Source organism: Callospermophilus lateralis, chromosome 7 (genome assembly GCF_048772815.1).
Source record: "Callospermophilus lateralis isolate mCalLat2 chromosome 7, mCalLat2.hap1, whole genome shotgun sequence".
NCBI classification, from domain to species: domain Eukaryota; kingdom Metazoa; phylum Chordata; class Mammalia; order Rodentia; family Sciuridae; genus Callospermophilus; species Callospermophilus lateralis.
This window is the reverse complement of record NC_135311.1, coordinates 103,267,560-103,287,040: the sequence shown is the minus strand read 5'-3', so window position 1 is coordinate 103,287,040 and position 19,481 is coordinate 103,267,560. Positions and strand designations below refer to the sequence as shown.

The window sequence follows — 19,481 nt, the reverse complement described above, 5'->3', positions numbered from 1 at the left end:
TTTCAGTTAGCATTCAGTTAAATCACAAAAAGATATTAACATGTTCTTTTTTTGGGGGGCGGGTATCAGGAATTGAACTTAGGGGCATTCAACCACTGAGCCACATCCCCAGCACTATATTGTATTTTATTTAGAGACAGGGTCTTACAGAGTTGCTTATTGCCTTGCTTTTGCTGAGGCTGGCTTTGAACTCTGGATCCTCCTGCCTCAGCCTCCCAAGCCACTGGGATTACAGGAGTGTGCCACTGTCCTCAGCTTGGCCTGTCCTTAATTGAACTCATGTTGACATCTATATCACCACTCTTATTGTTATTAGATCACCAGTGTGGAATCTACCTTCTCTTTTTTTTTTAAATTTTAAAAATTTATTTATTCTAATTTGTTATATATGTCAGTAGAATGCATTTCAATTCATAGTACACATATAGAGCACAATTTTTCATGTCTCAGATTGTATACAAAGTAGAGTATCACCATTTGTGTCTTCATACGTGTACTTAGGGTATTGATGTCTCTCATTCCACCATCTTTCCTACCTCCCTGTCCACTCCCTTCCCTTTCCCTTATCTAAAGTTCTTTCATTCTTCCCATGTTCCCCCACCCCATCTCCATTATGGATCAGCATCCTCATATCAGAGAAAACATTTGGCATTTGGTTTTTTGGGATTGTCTTACTTCACTTAGCATAATATTCTCCAACTTCATCCATTTACCTGCAAATGCTGTGATTTTATTCTCTTTTAATGCTAAGTAGTATTCCATTGTGTATATATACCACAGTTTCTTTATCTATTCATCTACTGAAGGGCATCTAGGTTGGTTCCACAATTTATCAATTGTGAATTGTGCTGCTATGAACATTGATGCAACAGTGTCCCTGTAGTATGCTGTTTTTAAGTCCTTTGGGTATAGACCAAGGAGTGGGATAGCTGGGTCAAATGGTGGTTCCAGTCAAGGTTTTCCAAGGAATCTCCATACTGCTTTCCATATTGGTTACACCAATTTGAAATCCCACCAGCAATGTATGAGTGTGCCTTTTTCCCCACATCCTCGTCAACACTTATTCTGACTGGAGGGAAATGAAATCTTAAGAGTAGTTTTGATTTGCATTTTTCTATTTGCTAGGTATGTTGAACATTTTTTCATATATTTGTTGATTAATTCAAATCTTCTGAGAGGTGTCTGTTCAATTCCTTGTTCCCATTGATTGGCTTATTTGTTGTTTTGGTGTTATCTTCTTTTTATTAGAATTGGTATAAGTTGTGCTTGATTATATGTATGTCATTTCTGGCCTGAAAAATCTTCCTCCTTGACGGAGAATACAGAGATAAAACAGAAATGGGGACATTCTATTTTACCATGCCATTCCATCCATGACATCAATTCTAATCACTGGACTTTTTCTTTTGTTGGCCTTTCCAACTCCAAAGGAGAATTCAAATACTATTTTAATTCCATTTTTTCTTTTTAAAAAGAGGTAAATTTTTGCAAGTTTTACCTCATTGGTGTACTTGTTCTTGTTTTCTTTACACTGTTATATATTTACACATTTTCTGTTAAGGAATTTAAAAAGCATACATAATTTTTGTCAGGATGTGATTCTTCTAAAGAACCTTTTGCCTGATGATGAGGTATTAATCAGGCCCTGGAGGGCATGACTTGTTGTTCACTAACCCTAGGGTCATCAGGGTTTCTGGAAGACTCTAGGATTGCTGCAGTGCTCTCCTGACTTAGACCACTGTGATTTTAGACTATAATTTTCTAGTTTTTCAAATTTGACTCTTCATTATACTAAAGAAAATAGAGCAGTTTGAATTATTTTTATCTCATATGCCTCTTGTTGTTTCAATTAATTAAACATACCCAAATTTAGTTATAAAGAAGTATATGTGAAGGTCAGTGTTCAAGTTTTAAATACTGATATCTATGCAAGGGGGAAATGTAGGAATATTCAGCAGAACACTAAGTACCATTGCAGCACTCGTTAATAAGCAGCAGAAAGACATTAACACACTAATAGATGTTTTCTTTCTCCACAGGAACAAAAACTGAACACTTTGCAAAAATTGGATGGAAAAATCATAAACATTCAGTTAATAACCCGTAAGTATTTCAGAGATATGAGATTATAAGAAATCTGGTTTATCCTACTGTGTAATATCCAACTTTGTACTTAAAAAATAAATGTAAGACCTCAAAGATTTCAGCCTGAATCTCATTGCTTCTTTTTTAAACAAATATTTATTTTTTAGTTATAGGTGGACACAATATCTTTATTTTTATTTTTATTTTTTTTAATGTGGTGCTGAGGATAGAACCCAGTGCCTCCCACATGCTAGGTGAGTACTATACCTCTGAGCCACAACTACAACCCTCTTTGCTTCTCTTAACACCTTCTTAGAGCTTCATTGCCTGTTCTGAATACTTCTGTTTTGACACGTCACATTTAGTTACCTGTGAGTCTTCCTCTGATGATGATGATCCTCAAGCAGCCATGTGTCTCATCTTGGTGTTTATAGGATCCAGTAGGGTACATAAATGTGCAATGAAACTTTGCGGCTGTTGAATAGTAGAATTAGGATGAGCAGTTTTAAGCCCATAAATATGGTCTAGAATTGGTTTTCTTTGTATTTAGAACTAGAAAATCATAAAAACTCTTCGTGATTTCCTGAAACTATAAGGAATTGGTTCTGTCTGATAGCACTACAGTTTGAGGCTTAAAAAGTAGCTCTTCACTTTACCCAAAGAATTAGAGCTTCTAAGTCTTTCTTTGGCTTAATTACTTGCCTGACCAGGCACTTATTTATCCACTTTTTATATATTCTCTTAAGGAATTTTTTTCAACAAATATATGTTCAGTAGCCTACTACATATAAGACATTGTTCTAGCTACTGGTGAAAACACAGTTGAGTTTCTTGCTTCCATGGATCTTCTGTTACATAATATAAATTGTCAATTATGTTGAATAGGCAGACATTATTTCTTTTTCTTTCTTTAAAGATTTTCTTTTTTCTTTATTTTTTTTGGGGGGGGGCCTGGGAATTGAACCCAGGGGATCTTTCCTGCTTAGCTATATCCCAAGTCCCCTACCCCTTTTTCTTTTTGACACAGGGTCTCACTAAGTTGTGAAAGTCTTGCTAAATTGCTGAGGCTGGCTTCAAAACTTGTCATCTTCCTGTCCACTGCGCCAGGTTGACATATGTTATTACTGAATATCATTTTATTATTCTTATTTTTAGTTGTAATTGGACACAGTATCCTTATTTATTTATTTTTATGTGGTGCTGAGGATAGAACCCAGGGCCTCACACATGTGAGGTGAGCACTCTACTGCTGAGCCACAACCCTACCCACTTGATGTCATTTTTATTATTTAAAATTCTTTGAAGCAGGGGTTGTGATCAGTGGTAGAGCACATGCCTAGCATGCATGAGGCACTGGGTTTGATTCTCAGCACCACATACAAATAAATAAAATAAAGATCCATCAACAACTAAAAAAAAAAAAAAAAAGTCTTTGAAGCAGCCCAGAAGAGCCTTTTGGGTTTGTTTCAGAAATTTTAGATGGTAACTTCTTGTACTCGGTTTTACTTGGCTAGTGATAAAGAGAATTCTGGGCTTGCTGACCAGTCATTAGAGATACTCTGGCACATATTCCTATATAAGGTTGAATTAAGAAATTGTTCTCAAGCATTTTCTTACCAACTATAAGAATACAGTGAGAATTGGTGATAAGGATTAGGGATAGCCTGTGTCACTTGAGGTTTCACACCTGTGTCTATAACTTTCCCTTGGTTGTCGCCTCAGATGTCCCACAGGTGCCTATGAATCAACATGTTCATACAGAATTTGTCATTTCCCTTCAATCCTGTTTCCCTTTCATTGTTCTGCATCTTAGCAAATGATATCAGTATACACCTAGTCATCCAAGATAGAAAATGAGAAGTCATGTTTGCGTCTGGCGTTCCCCTCAGTGTCCCATATGTAGTGGTTTGAAGTCCTAGAGATTTTGCCCCCCTTGCTATGTCTGAATTTATCCTTTCTCTCCATCTTTCATTTCCAGTTTGCAGCCTCTCCCCTGCTTTTTTCTTTTTTCTTCAGTACAGGGAATTGAACTCAGGGGTGCTTTACTACTAAGCTATATACCCAGTTCTTTTTATTTTTTTGCTTTAAGGCAGAGCCTCCCTAAATTGCTGAGGCTGGCCTTAAACTTGTGATCCTCCTGCCTCAGTCTCCTATATTGCTGGGATTACAAACTATGTGCTGCTGGGCCTGGTGGGCCTTATCATTTCTTACCTTAAGTATTTGCCCCAGTCTTTACTTGCTCTTGGTAATGCCTTTTTACCATCTCTTTCCCATGCCTCAGCCTTCTTGCAGAAATACTGATCTGGTCATGTCACACTTCAGATTAACTATCTTTTAGTAGTTACTCGGTATTTTCAATATAAAATGTAAACATCATAACTGGGCTGCATGGTTTAATCCCTGTTCATTTCTCCCATCCCATCTTCTTTGCCTTGCTTCCACATTCTCTTCCACACGTTATGCCCTTGCTCTGATAGACCATTTCCCTTGGAGAGGCTTTGCCTGTGCTGCTACTTCCGTTGGGAATTCTTTTTTCCCCACTTCTTATTTATCTTCTGATATATGAAGCATGTCTGTGCTCCCACAGCACCCCATATAACATTTCTATCATAACATTTGTTATACATATTAGAATTATATATTTCTTTGCCATGGAATCATATTGAGTTCCTTGAGGGTAGGGATTATAAACTGTGCCTGGTGCCTAGCACAGTATGTGGCCCAAATAAGATGGTTTTTGAAATCTGGTTTACTGTTAACTTCATCTGCAAGTGAAAGTGCAGACACTAGTATATAAACTTAAGTTATGCAGGCTTTATCATCTAAAAATTTTTTTGTTTGTATGTTACTGAGGGTTGAATTCATGGGTGCTCTATCACTGAGCTACATCTTCAATTCCCATTTTTTAAAAATTTTTGAGGGGTTGGGGATGTGGCTCAAGCGGTAGTGTGCTCACCTGGCATGTGTGTGGCCCGGGTTCGATCCTCAGCACCACATACAAACAAAGATGTTGTGTCCACTGAAAACTAAAAAATAAATATTAAAAAATTCTCTCTCTCTCTCTCTTTAAAATTTTTTTTTTTTTTTTTGAGACAGGTTCTCACAAATTGCTGAGGCAGCCCTCAAACTTGTGATCCTTCTGTGTCAACCTCCTGAGTAGCTGGGATTATAGTCATGTGCCACTGGTTTATTTTCTAAAATTTTGAATCGCTTGTTAATTTCCCCAGGAGTTGACATTTGCTTTTATAAACTCCTTTGTAATTTATCTTTCTGCTACTATTTTCTCCAGGGTGGCTTCTGAAGCCATATGATTATATTGTTAGAGGAGCCAAAGAGAATAAAAGTAAATTTCTTCTTTGCAGTTATGGAAGGGTAATGTGTTTTTTAGTTGTTGTTTGTGTGTTTTGCAGAAACAGGGGTTGAACCTAGGGCCTTGTACATGCTAGGCTACAGCTCTACTACTGAGCTATATCCCTAGACCTTTTAAAAAATATTTTATTTTGAGAAACAGGGACTTGCTAAGTTGCCAAGGCTGGCTTAAAACTTGCAGTTTTCCTGCCCTGGCCTCCCAAGTAGTTGCATGACAGGTGTATGCCATGATGCCTGGCATAGGAAATATGTTTTTTAAGAATCAAAAATTTATTACAGGGGCTGGGGTTGTGGCTCAGTGGTAGAGCGCTCGCCTAGCACATACAAGGCCCTGGGTTCGATCCTCAGCACCACATAAAAATAAATGAATAAAAATATTGTGACCTGAAAAATAAAGATAAAAAAAGTTATTACAGGTTTTAGCTTTCGAACTCGCAGAACTTACATTTACTTAAGAGCTCCATTAGACTTCATTAAATGTTCTTGTATAGTATCACCACAAAAAAGGGTTGAGTTGCACATCATTTTATTTTGCTTTTAAGGAATCAGTATTGTATAATTTGCCAGCAAAAATTGTGCAATTCTGTTTTAACCCTCAACAGGTCTAACACTAGCTGAGTGTACTGCTACTCAAATCTGCCATGCTCCACTTGGAGTTTATGCAGACCGCATGAATTAAGGCCTTCATCCTCCATGAGACCACCCTCACTTCAGACACCAGCTGCAGGTGGTGGACAGGCCATCTACACCGCTGATTGATTGGTTACAAATCCAGGGGTTACCATGACCTTGTCAGGCTTGATAATTCTCTGGAATAACTTATAGAACTTAGGAAAGCATTCTAGTTACAATTATAGTTTTATTATGAAAGATAGAAATAAGGAACAGCCAAATAAAGAAGCATGTAGGGTGGAGTCTGGGAGGGTTCCAATGCAGAACTTTCATGTCCTCTCCCTGTGGCAACAGGGCACTTTATCTTTTGGCACATCAGGTGTTTCTCAACTAGGAAGCCTCACCAAACTTCTGTGTCCAGAGATTTTATTGGATATTTTGGAGTTGGGATTTTTTTTTTTATAAAGCTCAAATGACTTATTTATTCAAGATTGAAACTATTCATAAAAGTTTGTCTTTGGCTGTGAAAAGAATATTCACAGATTATTCTCTCTGTAACTCTGGACCCAGACATCTTCAACAAAAATTATAATCGCTGCCTCACATTTTGTAACTGCTTATTTGTATTTAGGTATTCCCAATTTCAAGATGAATACAGTTTAGATGAAGTGATGGCATCTCGAAGCATTTTTGAGTTTTTGACTGTCTTACAATGTTGGTAAGAAAAACACATTTTAACATTTAAAAGATAGATGTAGCTGTTTCTCTCCTTGCTCATCTCTCTGTGGTTAAATCTTAGGCTCTGTATCTGGGTGTAGATTTTACAGAATTCCTACAAGTAGTTCCATTTTGGGTCCTTCACTAGAATACTCTCTTCCTGTTCCTGCCCAGAGACAGACTGACTCCTTTGTTGAAAAACTGTGTTTTACTTCTTCCCTCTCTCCTAACTTCTACCCACTTTGGTTGTTTTAATTATATTTATTCACTAAAATGTGGCTTAGGAGGCTAGTGGAGTTCCAAGGTTTTTTCCTTGAACATTTTGTTTTTCCTGCTATAGACTTCTAACACAGGAAATTTTACTGTGTAATAGTAGCTAAGAGTAGAAGTAAAACAAAAATCATAGCTCTAAAAATAATAATATTGGCAACTTGCAAACTGCCTGATGTGATCTGTTTCCTAGAAGATTGAGTGAATGTTGAATAGCTCTTGCCTGTCCTGTGTCCTTGTATACACCTGGCTTTGCTCTGGAGATGCTGGCTGGGATGCAGGTGAACAAGTTGGGCCAGCTTTTATCTGTTGCAATCTGAGGGTCTTCCCATTTAGAAAGCCCTGCTGAACTCACAGAGGGCTTCCTGTGTTTGCAACCTAGCTTTACAGCTTGCTCTAAGGAAAAAAGATATATTTTGAGGAGATCTCAAAAGTCTTAACTATGGACTTTCTGATATTTTCTTCACTATGACTTTTATAACTAAGAGTCTTAACTGTGGACTTTCCTCTTGTTTTCTCCTTTCCCAGTTTCTGAAAAGATTTTTGTACTGAGCTATTTCAGAGGTAGCAACATTGGAACTACTTAGGCTTATAGTAGAATCTTTATTGTACTAAGATAAAATAACCTTTGTACTCACTCTTCAGAAGATTACCAGACAGTGCCTTATGTAACTGCAGTGGCAAATCCTGGATTCCTTGCAAAGAAAACTTTTTTGGGAGATAGAGACCAAGCAGTGACTGATAACATTTAAGGTCTTGCTGGAAGTTCAGTTTTTCCAGCATATATGATTTTTTAAACTGTCAGTATCATAAAAGAGATAGTGCACTGGCCAGCAAAAATACTTGGCCTTTCTTCTTGTGTAGTCTCGAATCTTACAATTGAGGTGGTGCTGGTATAAATAATTATTTATTTTTACTTTCTTCTAGTCCCACTTCAGATGGTGCTGCAGCAGCAATTTTGGCCAGCGAAGAATTTGTAAAGAAGTATGGACTGCAATCCAAAGCTGTGGAAATTTTGGCACAGGAGATGGTGACCGATTTGCCAAGTACATTTGATGAAGAAAGTGTTATTAAAGTGGTATGTCTGAAATTCTGTGTTATTAATCCAGTTGAAGAAATTCTATTTAAAATTTTGAGGCAATATTATATTGTCATTAGCTTTGGAAGTTATGTACTTATAAAAATTTCATTTAGAAGGCTAAGGAAGGACAGTTGCAAGTTTGAACAGCTTAGCAAGATCTTGTCTTCAAATAAAATTTAAAAGACAGGGAATGTGGTGCAGTAAGTAGAAAGGGTTTGCCTAGTGTGTCCAAGGCCATGGGTTCAATCCCTAATACCATACCAAAAAAAAAAAAAAGGTAGAAATTTTAAATTTTAATATTATAATCCATTCTCTGTGTGTGTGTATGTGTGTATATTATTACTAGGAATTGAATCCATGGTGCTCTACCACTGAGCTACATCCCCAACCCTTTTTATTTTCTATTTTGAGATAGAGTCTCATTAAGTTGCAGAAGCTGGCCTTGGACTTGCTATCCTCCTGCATCAGCTTCCCCAGTCAATGGGATGACAGGGGTTTACCACTGAAACCAGCTATTATAACCCATTCTTTTTTTTTATGTATAGTTTAATGTATTTTAATAGGAAACTTACAGGAACAGCACAGAAGACAGACAACGTTAAAAACATGTACGTGCCTGTAGGACAACTCAGTTAGAAAAGTACAGTGAATGGATGGAATCTACTATATGATAAAAATGCTACAAACACCATTTAGTTGCTGTCAATAAGAAATTTACTTGTTTATAAAAATCCAAATGCTGGCATTGTCCAGAAAAATTTAACAGTTTTATTTATAATTGTTATAAAGTTGAACTGCTGAAACTTGTTCACTGAAACATTTTTGACTTGCATTAATGCTTTACATCCCTGCATTTATATTAAAAGTTCACACACAAATGAAAATGGAAAAATGGCCAATACCTGATTTCTGTTCCCTATTTTTCCACTTGCAATCATATACTTAGGTACCTTTTGACTCCATGGGAAAAAAAAATCTAACGTTCAGAACTACCAATAACAGGGAGAAGAGAAAAAAAATTTTTTTTGAGAATGAAATGTTTCCCATCATAGTGATTTTTTTTTTTTTGAGAGAGAGAGAGAGAGAGAGAGAGAGAGAGAGAGAGAATTTTTTTAATATTTATTTTTTAGTCTTCGGTGGACACAACATCTTTATTTTGTTTTATGTGGTGCTGAGGCTCGAACCTAGTGCCCCGCGCATGCCAGGCCAGCATGCTACCGCTTGAGCCACATCCCCAGCCCATCATAGTGAATTCTTAAGCACGTTCTCCACATATGCGGCGTGCTAGTTGGATGTCTTTTGGCATAATTGTTACACGTTTGGCATGGTTAGCTCACAGGTTGGTGTCTTCAAAAAGGTCCACTCACTTCCAGCAAAGCACCAATAGCTGCGCTCTGGAAGCGCAGATCTGTTTTGAAGTCCTGAGCAATTTCTTGCACCAGACACTGGAAGGGGAGTTTGCGAATCAGAATTTCAGTGGACTTCTGATAACGTCTAATTTCAGGAGTGCCACAGTACCAGGCCTGTAACGATGAGGTTTCTTCACCTCTCCAGTAGAGGGCGCACTCTTGCGCGCGGCTTTGTAGCCAGTTGTTTCCTGGGTGCTTTACCACCAGTGGATTTGCAGGCAGTCGGCTTTGTGTGAGCCATGATAGACAGACCTCCTTACTTACCCCCTTCTCCTTCAGCTGGAGCTCAGCGAACTGGAGGCTGCACTGGCGTTAGAGAGCGGCGGCTGCTAACACAATTGAAAGATCTATAACCCATTCTTAAGATTCTGTTAAGAAGTTGAGTGTGGTGGCATGTGCCTGTAATTCCAGCTACTAAGGAGAATGAGGCAGGGCGATTGCAAGTTCAGGTCCAACCTGGAAATTTAATATCTCAAAATAAAAAATAAAAGGGCTGAGAATGTAGCTCAATGGGTAGAGAGCCCTTGGTTTCAATACCTAATACTACAAAAAGATCTGTTGGGAGAAAACAATTGACGAGAATAGATGCTTCTTATGATGGAACCATGAATATGATAACTTTTAACTAACTAGGAGTGCTGCTTATTTTTGTTCTGAGTTGACCGAACTTCGATCTTACAGCGTTATGGGGAAAACAAGGAGGTTTCTAGAGATTCTTTCTTTTCTTTTTCCGAAATGTAGTCTTTTAAAAAAATTTCTAAGTATATTTTGTTGATGCATTATAATTATACAAAATGTTTAGATTCATTATGCCATATTTGTACATGCACATAACATAATTTAATCAGTCTCCTTCCCCAGTATTTTTCCTTTTCTTCCCCTCCTCCCTGTCCATCTGCTTCCTTTTTCTACTGATCTACCTTCCATTATTATTATTATTATTATTACTATTAAATTTTTTTAGTTGAACATGGACACAATACTTTTATTTTACATATTTATATATTTTATGTGGTGATGAGGATTGAACCCAGTGCCTCACATGTGCAAGGCAAGCACTCTGCCTCTGAGCCACAACCCCAGCCCCTATTATTATTGTTATTATTATTTCTAAATATATATATAAGCAAGATTCATTGTAGTATGTTCATACATGGATGTAGCAAAATTTGATAGATTTCATACCCCAGTACTTCCCCATGCCCTTCCCTCATCCCTCCCTTTTATCCCTTCCTTCTCCTCTGTTCATCTTCCTTCTATTTTCTTGTGATCCATTATTATTTATTATTATTATTATTATTTCTCTCTCTGGCTTTGAAATGTAATATTTTTAATGTAGATGGACACAATATGTTTATTTTATTTATTTATTTTTATGTAGTGCTGAAGATCAAACCCAGTGCATTGCACATGCTAGGCAAGTGTCCTACCACTGAGCCACAACTGCAGCCTGAAATGTAATCTTAATGTGTTGCCCAAGCTGGCCTTAAACTCCTGGGCTCAAGTGATACTTTTGCCTGAGTATCCCAAGTAGCTGAAACTATAGGCATGTACCACCATGCCTAGCTCCAGAGAACTTTCTTAACCCTTAGCATTTCAAAAATCATGATTAAAGATTTTGTGCAATATGGATAAAGAAGATAAGAATTCAGACCTAGAGTTAGTTGAATATTTGAAAACTCCCTCTTCCCCCACAGAAGCAATTATTTGATAATTATAGTATACAAAATGATTTTACAGCAGTGCTGTGAACTTGAAAATGTCCTGATAACTTGCCCAGGATCACAAAGTTAGGTTGTGGTAGAGGTGGAAATTATATTCAGGTTTAATGATTGTGGTATAGTTTATATTATTCCAGTTTTATTTCTTGATGAAATTTGAGTTTACATATTCTTTTATTATGCGAGACCAAAGAGAGGTTAAGAGCATGGACTTTGGAATAATGGTTTGAATCCTATATTATCTTCTAAAAAAAATCATGTATTTTCATACAGAAGTTCTTTGATATTTTTCACTATTTGTTACTTCTAATGATGTATTGACAAATCTCTTCAACTGATTTATCACAACTATAATTAGGATTTGATAGAGTTTTTGTAACAGCATAAAATATGATCTAAGAATTCTAAGTCCTTTTCATGTCTTACTTAAAGTTTTATAGTTTGTAGTATAAAATTTAGTATGTACATTCTCCTTCCTGGACATTATTATTATTATTATTATATACAGGTTCTATGTTGCCCAGGCTGGCCTCAAACTCATGATCCTCCTGCCTCATCCTCCCAAGTAGCTGGGTTATTTGGACTTTTTGTGTAATGTAGAATAAACTGAGATTTCAATATGTGTGGTATTCTGAGCTGTCAAGATTATTTATAATTAATCTCTCTCTCTTTTTTTCTTTGGGAGATGAACTGGAGATTGAAGCCAGTGGTGCTTTGCCACTGAGCTACATTTCCAGCCCCTTTAAAAATTTTTTTATTTTGAGATATGGTCTTGCTAACTTGCTTGGGGCCTCCCTAAGTTACCAAGGCTGGCCTGGAACTTGCAATTCTCTCTCACATTGCTGGGATTACAGATACATGCCACCATGCATGGTACATAATTAATTTGTTAAAATTCCTTACCTAAAAATCCCAGTTTGTTGCATTAATTTATTTATACATGATTTTGGTTTTAGGTTGGCTATGATATGAGTAAAGAAGCTGCCAGAAAATGCTATGAGAAATCTGGCCTGAGACCAAATGATATTGATGTAATTGAACTTCATGATTGCTTTTCTGTGAATGAGCTCCTTACTTATGAAGCACTGGGACTCTGTCCAGAAGGTAGTATCTTTGAAGAAGGCAGATTAATTGGGTAACTTTCACTGAGAAAGCTTCACTTTCACCATTAAATAGAATAATCCACCTTTGTTTCCACATTGGCTCCACCACTGCACTGTGCAGAGTGAATATAAGCAGGTTTGGTACTGGACTTTTTAGAACATGTGGTCTTAGATAATACCAGCACAGAAGTAACAGAGTATACAAATAATTTATATTATCCAAGTCAATAATTTATGTTATCCAAAAATTACTGTTACATTTTAAAATTGGTATAATATGCTTCAAGTTTTTCTAATTATGTATGAATAAATATTTGCACAAAGGAAATGAAAAAAAATGTTGGTAGAATCTAAATGTTCTGTCTTCATTTCCTACCAGCAGTATATTAGACTTTTAGTTGTTTTACTTCCTTACCAGCATTTGACATAGTCAGTTTTTAAAATTTCAATCATGCTTAAGAGTATATAGTAGTATCTTATTTTTGTTTTAATTGCATATTCCTGATAACTAATGATATTGAACATCTTTCCATGTGCTTACTGGTCATTCATGTGTCTTATTTTATAAAGTACTTGTTCAAATATTTGCCCTTTGGTTGTTGGTTATTTGTCTTTATATTGTTGTAAAAGTTTTCATATCTATAGATATAGATAAAAATTAAAACTGGATCCAAGTCATTTGTCTGATAAATGTACATTGTGAACATTTTCTCCTAGTCTGTGGCTTGCCTTTTGTTTCATTAATAATGTCTTTTGAAAAACAAATTTTTAAAATGTAAATGAAGTACATATGTGGTTTTGTTTGCATTATATTTCTGTTGTGCAGTGCTAACTTGAGACCTTCAGCATATAATGTAATTATTGATACAGTAGAATTTAGATCGACCATTTGATTATCTGTTTTCTGTTCCTTTGTTCTCCTCCTCCAGAGTTCTCCATTCTCCTGTATTGGTATTTTTGGCTATATCTCTTTGTATTTTCTTTTTTTTTTTTTTACCAGTAGTTGCTGTAGGGCAAGGTTTCTCAACCTCATTACTGTTGACATTTGAGCTCTATTATTCTTGTGATTTGGCTTGTGTATTTTAGGGTATTCAGCAGTATTCTTGGCCTCTTAAGCCACTAAATGCCAGTAGCAACTCCCCCCACAGTTGTAACAACCAAAAATATTTCTAGACATTGCCAGATGTCTCCTGGTGGCAGAATCTAACCCAGTTAGAACCATTGCTATAAGGGTCATAGTATGTGTATTTAACCTTCATAGTCTCCTTTGAGCTAAAATTACACCATTTCACATGAAATGGAGAAATCTAGTGACTATATAGATCCATTGACTGATTCCCTTTGGTGAGTCATGGTCACCCTTGCTTACCATGCTGTTCCAGAACCGTGCTCATCCTGGGCACGGCTGTTAAGAAAGAGTCTCATGGACGATAGCTGGGAACTCACCCTGGTGCAGTGCTTCTCCACTATTAATTCCTCCTGTAACCCCCCTGCTTTTATTTACTTTTCAGAGTTCTCAGGTAGTTGTTTTATTATTTTATCCAGTGTTTACAATTGTGATCAGTGGGAGAAAAGGGCTGAAGGGATCATATGCTGCCATAGCAGAACTGGAACCCAGTCTCAGGGTTAAGCATCCGGTATGTGATGCCAGCTTTCAAGTGTATATCTTAGTTCTGTCTGCCTCCTGCAGCTCTAGATTTAGGTATCCAACTATCTATTTTTCAAGGTTCTTGTTTGTTTGTTTTAGTTTTTGATTTCTCATAAGCATCTCAAACCTAAGTTCAGAATTGAACTCTTGATATTTTCAAACTTCCTCCTCCCCCAATCTTCCTTATCCTCCAGTTAACCAAACTGGAAACTTAGGATCATTTTTGAGTCCTTTCTTTCTCTCACAGCCTCCACTGAATCTATCTCCAAGTCATGTTGGCTGTGGATTTTCCCTTCAGAATAAATCCAGGGTTTGACCAAACCTTATCACTTTTTGTCACCACCAGCTTTGTTTCTTACTCCGATTATTGTAGTAGTCTCCCAGTTAGTCCCATGCATCTGCATTGGCTCCTTAGTCTCCACTAGACAGAAGCCAGTATAGTAGGTCAGTGTTGGTCCCCTGTTCAGAACCCTGTAGTTTCTTATCTCACCCCGATTCATGAGCCAAATGTGATCTCTGGAATCCCCACTCCCAGCTCTCCAACCTCTTCTACTTCTCTCTGATCCTACTCTCCTGCTGCTATGTCAGTCTCCTTCAAGTGCTCTGGACTCCTTCCTTTCTTCAGGCCTTTGTTCCAGATACCCTATGATTTGTTCCCTCAGTCCCTTCATCCCAGTCCCAGCACTTCCTAAGTTCCCTTTCCTGCCTCTTTTTTTTTTAATATTTGTTTTTTATGTGTACATGGATGCCTTTATTTTATTTACTTATTTTTATGTGGTGCTGAGGATTGAACCCAGGGGCTTGCTCATGCTAGTCGAGCGCTCTACTACTGAGTCACAACCCCAGCCCCTCCTGCCTCTTTTTTCTATGGACTTCAGTCACTCTATATATTATTATTTTACACATTGTCTCTCTTTTCTTCACTCCTCTCCTATCAAAAATTAAATTCCATGAGAGCACATATTTTTGTCTGTTTTGGTCACATTGTATCCATTCGTTCCCATGTTACTTTTGGCACATAATAGTCATAATAATTATTTTCCAAAAGTGTGCACATATTTCCTCTTTCCATGGTAGGTCAGAGTGGTCATTTACAGTACTTTATCTTTTAGTTGTTGAGTTCAAGACAGTATTTTAAATCTTTTAACAATCTTTTATTGTTTTGCAGGTTTATATGTATTTTGGAAAAAACATGTAGTAAAATTTTTATTTCTTGGGGTTAGGTTTTATTTAGTCTGCCCTGACTTGGTACAGTAACAACATTAACAGTTGTGAAAACAGCAATAACAGGTAGAATGTCTATGATGACTTGGGCCTTGTAGCAGGTTTTAAGTCAGAAACATATCAAGAGATAGAGAGAGTGCCTACACTCCCAGACCCTATGGGATTTTAAAATCTATAATCTAGATTTAGAAGCAGTTTAGAAGTATTGGTCATTTGAATTTCTGTGATTGGTATACTTTATTTTACCAGTAGAGATATGCCTTTTTTTTTCCTGCCTGTTGTTCTTACCTTGACTGTTTCCTCATTTGGAAAATGAAAATGATAGTACCTACTTCATAGGTTCTATGAAGGATTGTAGGATTAAATTGTAAAGATATATGGAAAATAATTAGAACAAGACCTGACACAGTGAATGCCCCAAGGAGATTTTGAGTTACTTCACACAGTACCACCATTGCTATTATGATCATCTTTTGGAGTGCCCATTTCTCCTTTGTCAGAAATATCATTTGAAATAATATTTTATACAATGTATGCGTTTTGATTTGCTTCTTAACAACTTGAAACAGTGAGCAGGAAATTGACAGGAATTTTGAAGCCACCAAAAATAAGAAGTGATTTTTTTTCAACATTACTTTTGTGGCTCAGCGTGTTTTTAGCCATTTCCCTTAGTTTCACAAGAGGGCTTTTTTTTCTTGTTTTTCCTTTTATTAAAAATGTTTATCTAGCACACAGCAGTACAATTGAAAACAGAAAGAAATGAAAACATGAATTTTAAAGTTGTTATAATTATTTTAGTTGTAATATCATATAGTATTTATATCCATTTCAGTGCTTTTCTTCTGTTTTTTTTGAAACTTTTTTATATTTGGAACAATTTTGGAAGCCAGAGAGCTCTTAGGAACTAATAGGAGCTTTATTTCATGCAGGACATGTTCTGAAAAGATAAGCCTTTATTGCTCAATATTTATCACTTAACTTTTAGAAGTGTTCCTACCAAATTGTTGTTAAGTTATGGGTCTAAGAAATTTTTGGCTATGTGGATATTTAAAAATCCATGCCATTTGTTCCAGTGTTATTTTTAACATTTGTGATTATAATTTTTCCTTTCATAGGGAAAGGTGGAATACTGGTCGATAGAGGAGATAACACTTATGGAGGAAAGTGGGTCATAAATCCTAGTGGTGGATTGATTTCAAAAGGACACCCACTGGGAGCTACAGGTAATACTGCACACAGATTTCATAAGTGTTTGTTATTTTTGCCATAAATGTGGTTTTCCTTGAGTTGAATGTAAGTTTGTATTCTCTGAGCTTGATAGGCTGAACTTTGATTTTTTAGCTATGGTATTTTTGATATTTCTTTAACTGCTGCACACTTCCGTAATATTGATTAATCAATAAGAATTGGAATTAATTAAAACTCTAAAATTAACAATATCTATTTTTAAAAGTTTAATCATTTTCAGATATGTATAGAACTTAACTAGTAAAAGATCTTGCTGGACCTGTTAATCAACAATCAATTCAAATGAGCACATTTATTTATGCTGTATACATTGTTGACATTGCATGGAAATTATTTTCTCTTGAAACAACTGGACTTGAAAGTATGAAATAGGTATTTTACAACAGTTCTACTTCTGATTTGCCATATGATTGTTTTTATCAATTGGCAATTAATCACTTTGACTCTTAGTTTCTTAATTGTAAAATGACAAATTTGTGTAATGAAGTTTCTAAAATAACTTTTAGCAATAACATAATCTTGGGTTTTTTCATATCATCTCATTATATTAATTGATTAGTAAAATTTTATAAATTCTTACAGATTCCAAATTAGAGAATTTAAAATGTACAGTGCATTTCTTATAGTAATTAACCTTGTTTTATGTCTGTTTATCATTCAAATTTAGTAAACTCATAACCTAGTAGAAAAAAAATATATGAAAGAGACAGAAGGATATGTTTTCAAACACACAGAAAGTTGCAATATGATGTATTGCCATTTGTTTTATTTTTGTCTTGTGTCTTCTTTTTTTTTTTTTTTTTTAAAGAAAGAGTGAGAGAGAGTGAGAAAGAGGGAGAGAGAGAGAGAATTTTTTTTTTAATATTTATTTTTTAGTATTTGGCGGACACAACATCTTTGTATGTGGTGCTGAGGATCGAACCCGGGCTGCACGCATGCCAGGCGAGCGCGCTACTGCTTGAGCCACATCCCCAGCCCCTTGTGTCTTCTTTGATTCTTTTTTAAATTATATTTTTAGTTGTAGATGGACACAATACTTTTGTTTTTATTTATTTATTTTTTATTTGGTACTGAGGATTGAACCCAGTGTTTCACACATGAGAGATGAGCGTTCTACCACTGAGCCACAAGCCCAGCCCCTCTTTTTTTAAAATATTTTTTTAAGTTGTAGACAGACACAATAAATAAATAATTTTATTTTTTATGTGGTGCTGAAGATGAAACCCAGTACCCCACACATGCTAGACAAATGCTGTACCAACTGAGCTACAACCCCAGCCCTGATTCTTTTTCTTAATGCCATTTTAAAGATCAATTGGTGATTTTTAGTATTTCATTTTCTCTTTTATATTGCATTAGTTCTTTAATTTTTTTTTTTATAATTCAAGGATATGCAGCATACATCTTTAACTTACCTCTGTCTACCTTCATGTAGTGTCAAACCACCTCATGTTTAATATAAGACTTTTTCGGGCTGGGGTTGTGACTCAGCAGTAGAGAGCTTGCCTAGCATGCGCAAGGCCCTGGGTTCAAGCCTCAGCACCACAAAAAATAATTAAATAAAATAAAGGTATTGTGTCCAACTACAATTAAAAATAAATATTTTTTTTTTAAAAAGACTTTTTCAATAGCTTATTTCTATTTACTCCTTCTATTCTTCATGTTATTATTGTCATACACTTACTTTTCATATATGATAATTCCCATAGTGTACTACTACAGTTACTGGTTCAAACAATCTGATATTTTTCAAAGAAGTCTAGAAATGAGTGGAATGAGTGTTTTAACTGGGAGTAGCAAAAATGACAATATTGGAAAATTCTCTCCTTTATAAAAGTGCCAACAGGGGCTGGGGATGTGGCTCAAGCGGCAACGTGCTCGCCTGGCATGTGCGGGGGTGCTGGGTTCGATCCTCAACACCACATAAAAATAAAATAAAGATGTTGTGTCCACCAAAAACTGAAAAATCAATATTAAAAAATTCTTTCTCTTAAAAAAATAATAAAAAAAGTGCCAACAACTCTGACATAAATTATCCTGATCAATTTTGCTGATAACTTTGGAAATTAACCAGATTTAATTCTATAACCTCAGGAATATGTATTTAAAACAACAAAGAACTGAATCTCTGTAAGAACAGCAAGCTTCATGGCATTTTCATTAGCACAAAGATCAAAAATAAACTCCTAGGTTTTAGTGGACATGCCACTAAAAATACCACCCCCCTCTCCCTGGCTCCATGGTAGTCTTGGAAACCAACAGCTTGCAATTATGGTATAAATTAAGCAGCCTCACCAGCCCTAGAGGAGTCCAAATGGAGCTGAAGCTCTTTCAAAGCCCCATCCTTTGAGAACTGTCATTATCCTGTCAATTACCTGGCAAACCCCCCTTGAAAAGTTTATCTGTATTATACCTGAATGAATACTCACCCAGCATAAAGAATATTTTTCTCCAGAAGCATTTGCTAAGACCAGTCAGCAACAACTGTTTAATAGTGCAGCTCTCTGAAGTGTCAATTGGGGCAAACAACAGACTAACCCAAAAAATTAAAAGGAAAAGTTGAGGAATGAAATAATCATAGAGACCTTGAAAAGAATCCAACATAGACTTAGGAATATAGAAGACTGTGTGCATGCTCAGGAAGGTTTTCAGTCCACACATTGAGCTCTGCATAAGCAAGAAGTAAAAGGCTAAGGTGGAGTAGTAACTGCATGGCCCAGTACCCCAACACACATGGAGACACAGAGTCCTAGCAAAGACCAGGAGCCTCTTAGTTCCAGGAATTTGAGGAAATCTCTACTCAATCAGTAAGAAAATTCAGTGGTTGTATCTGACAAGAAAATATAGATTTTAAAAAATTAGTATTGAAAAGTCACTAAAAAGAAACTGTGGGAAAGGGGGAGAATCTGATTTTCGGAATAGCTATATTACTTAAAGTCATTTTTCAACAAAAATCATGAGATATGCAAGAAATAAGAAGCATGGCCTATACAC

General features: G+C 36.1%; 1 protein-coding gene across 3 annotated transcripts in view; it reads left to right on the top strand.

Moving 5' to 3' along the window:
- The window catches only part of Scp2 (sterol carrier protein 2), a 98,493-nt gene that overhangs the window by 29,948 nt on the left and 49,064 nt on the right, over positions 1 to 19,481 (top strand). For all 3 annotated transcript variants that reach the window (XM_076860342.1, XM_076860345.2, XM_076860346.2), the window contains 5 exons: positions 2,040 to 2,103; positions 6,698 to 6,784; positions 7,981 to 8,131; positions 12,221 to 12,368; positions 16,355 to 16,462. In XM_076860342.1, coding sequence (XP_076716457.1) covers positions 2,040 to 2,103; positions 6,698 to 6,784; positions 7,981 to 8,131; positions 12,221 to 12,368; positions 16,355 to 16,462 — 558 coding nt within the window. The remainder of the gene's footprint in view (positions 1 to 2,039; positions 2,104 to 6,697; positions 6,785 to 7,980; positions 8,132 to 12,220; positions 12,369 to 16,354; positions 16,463 to 19,481) is intronic.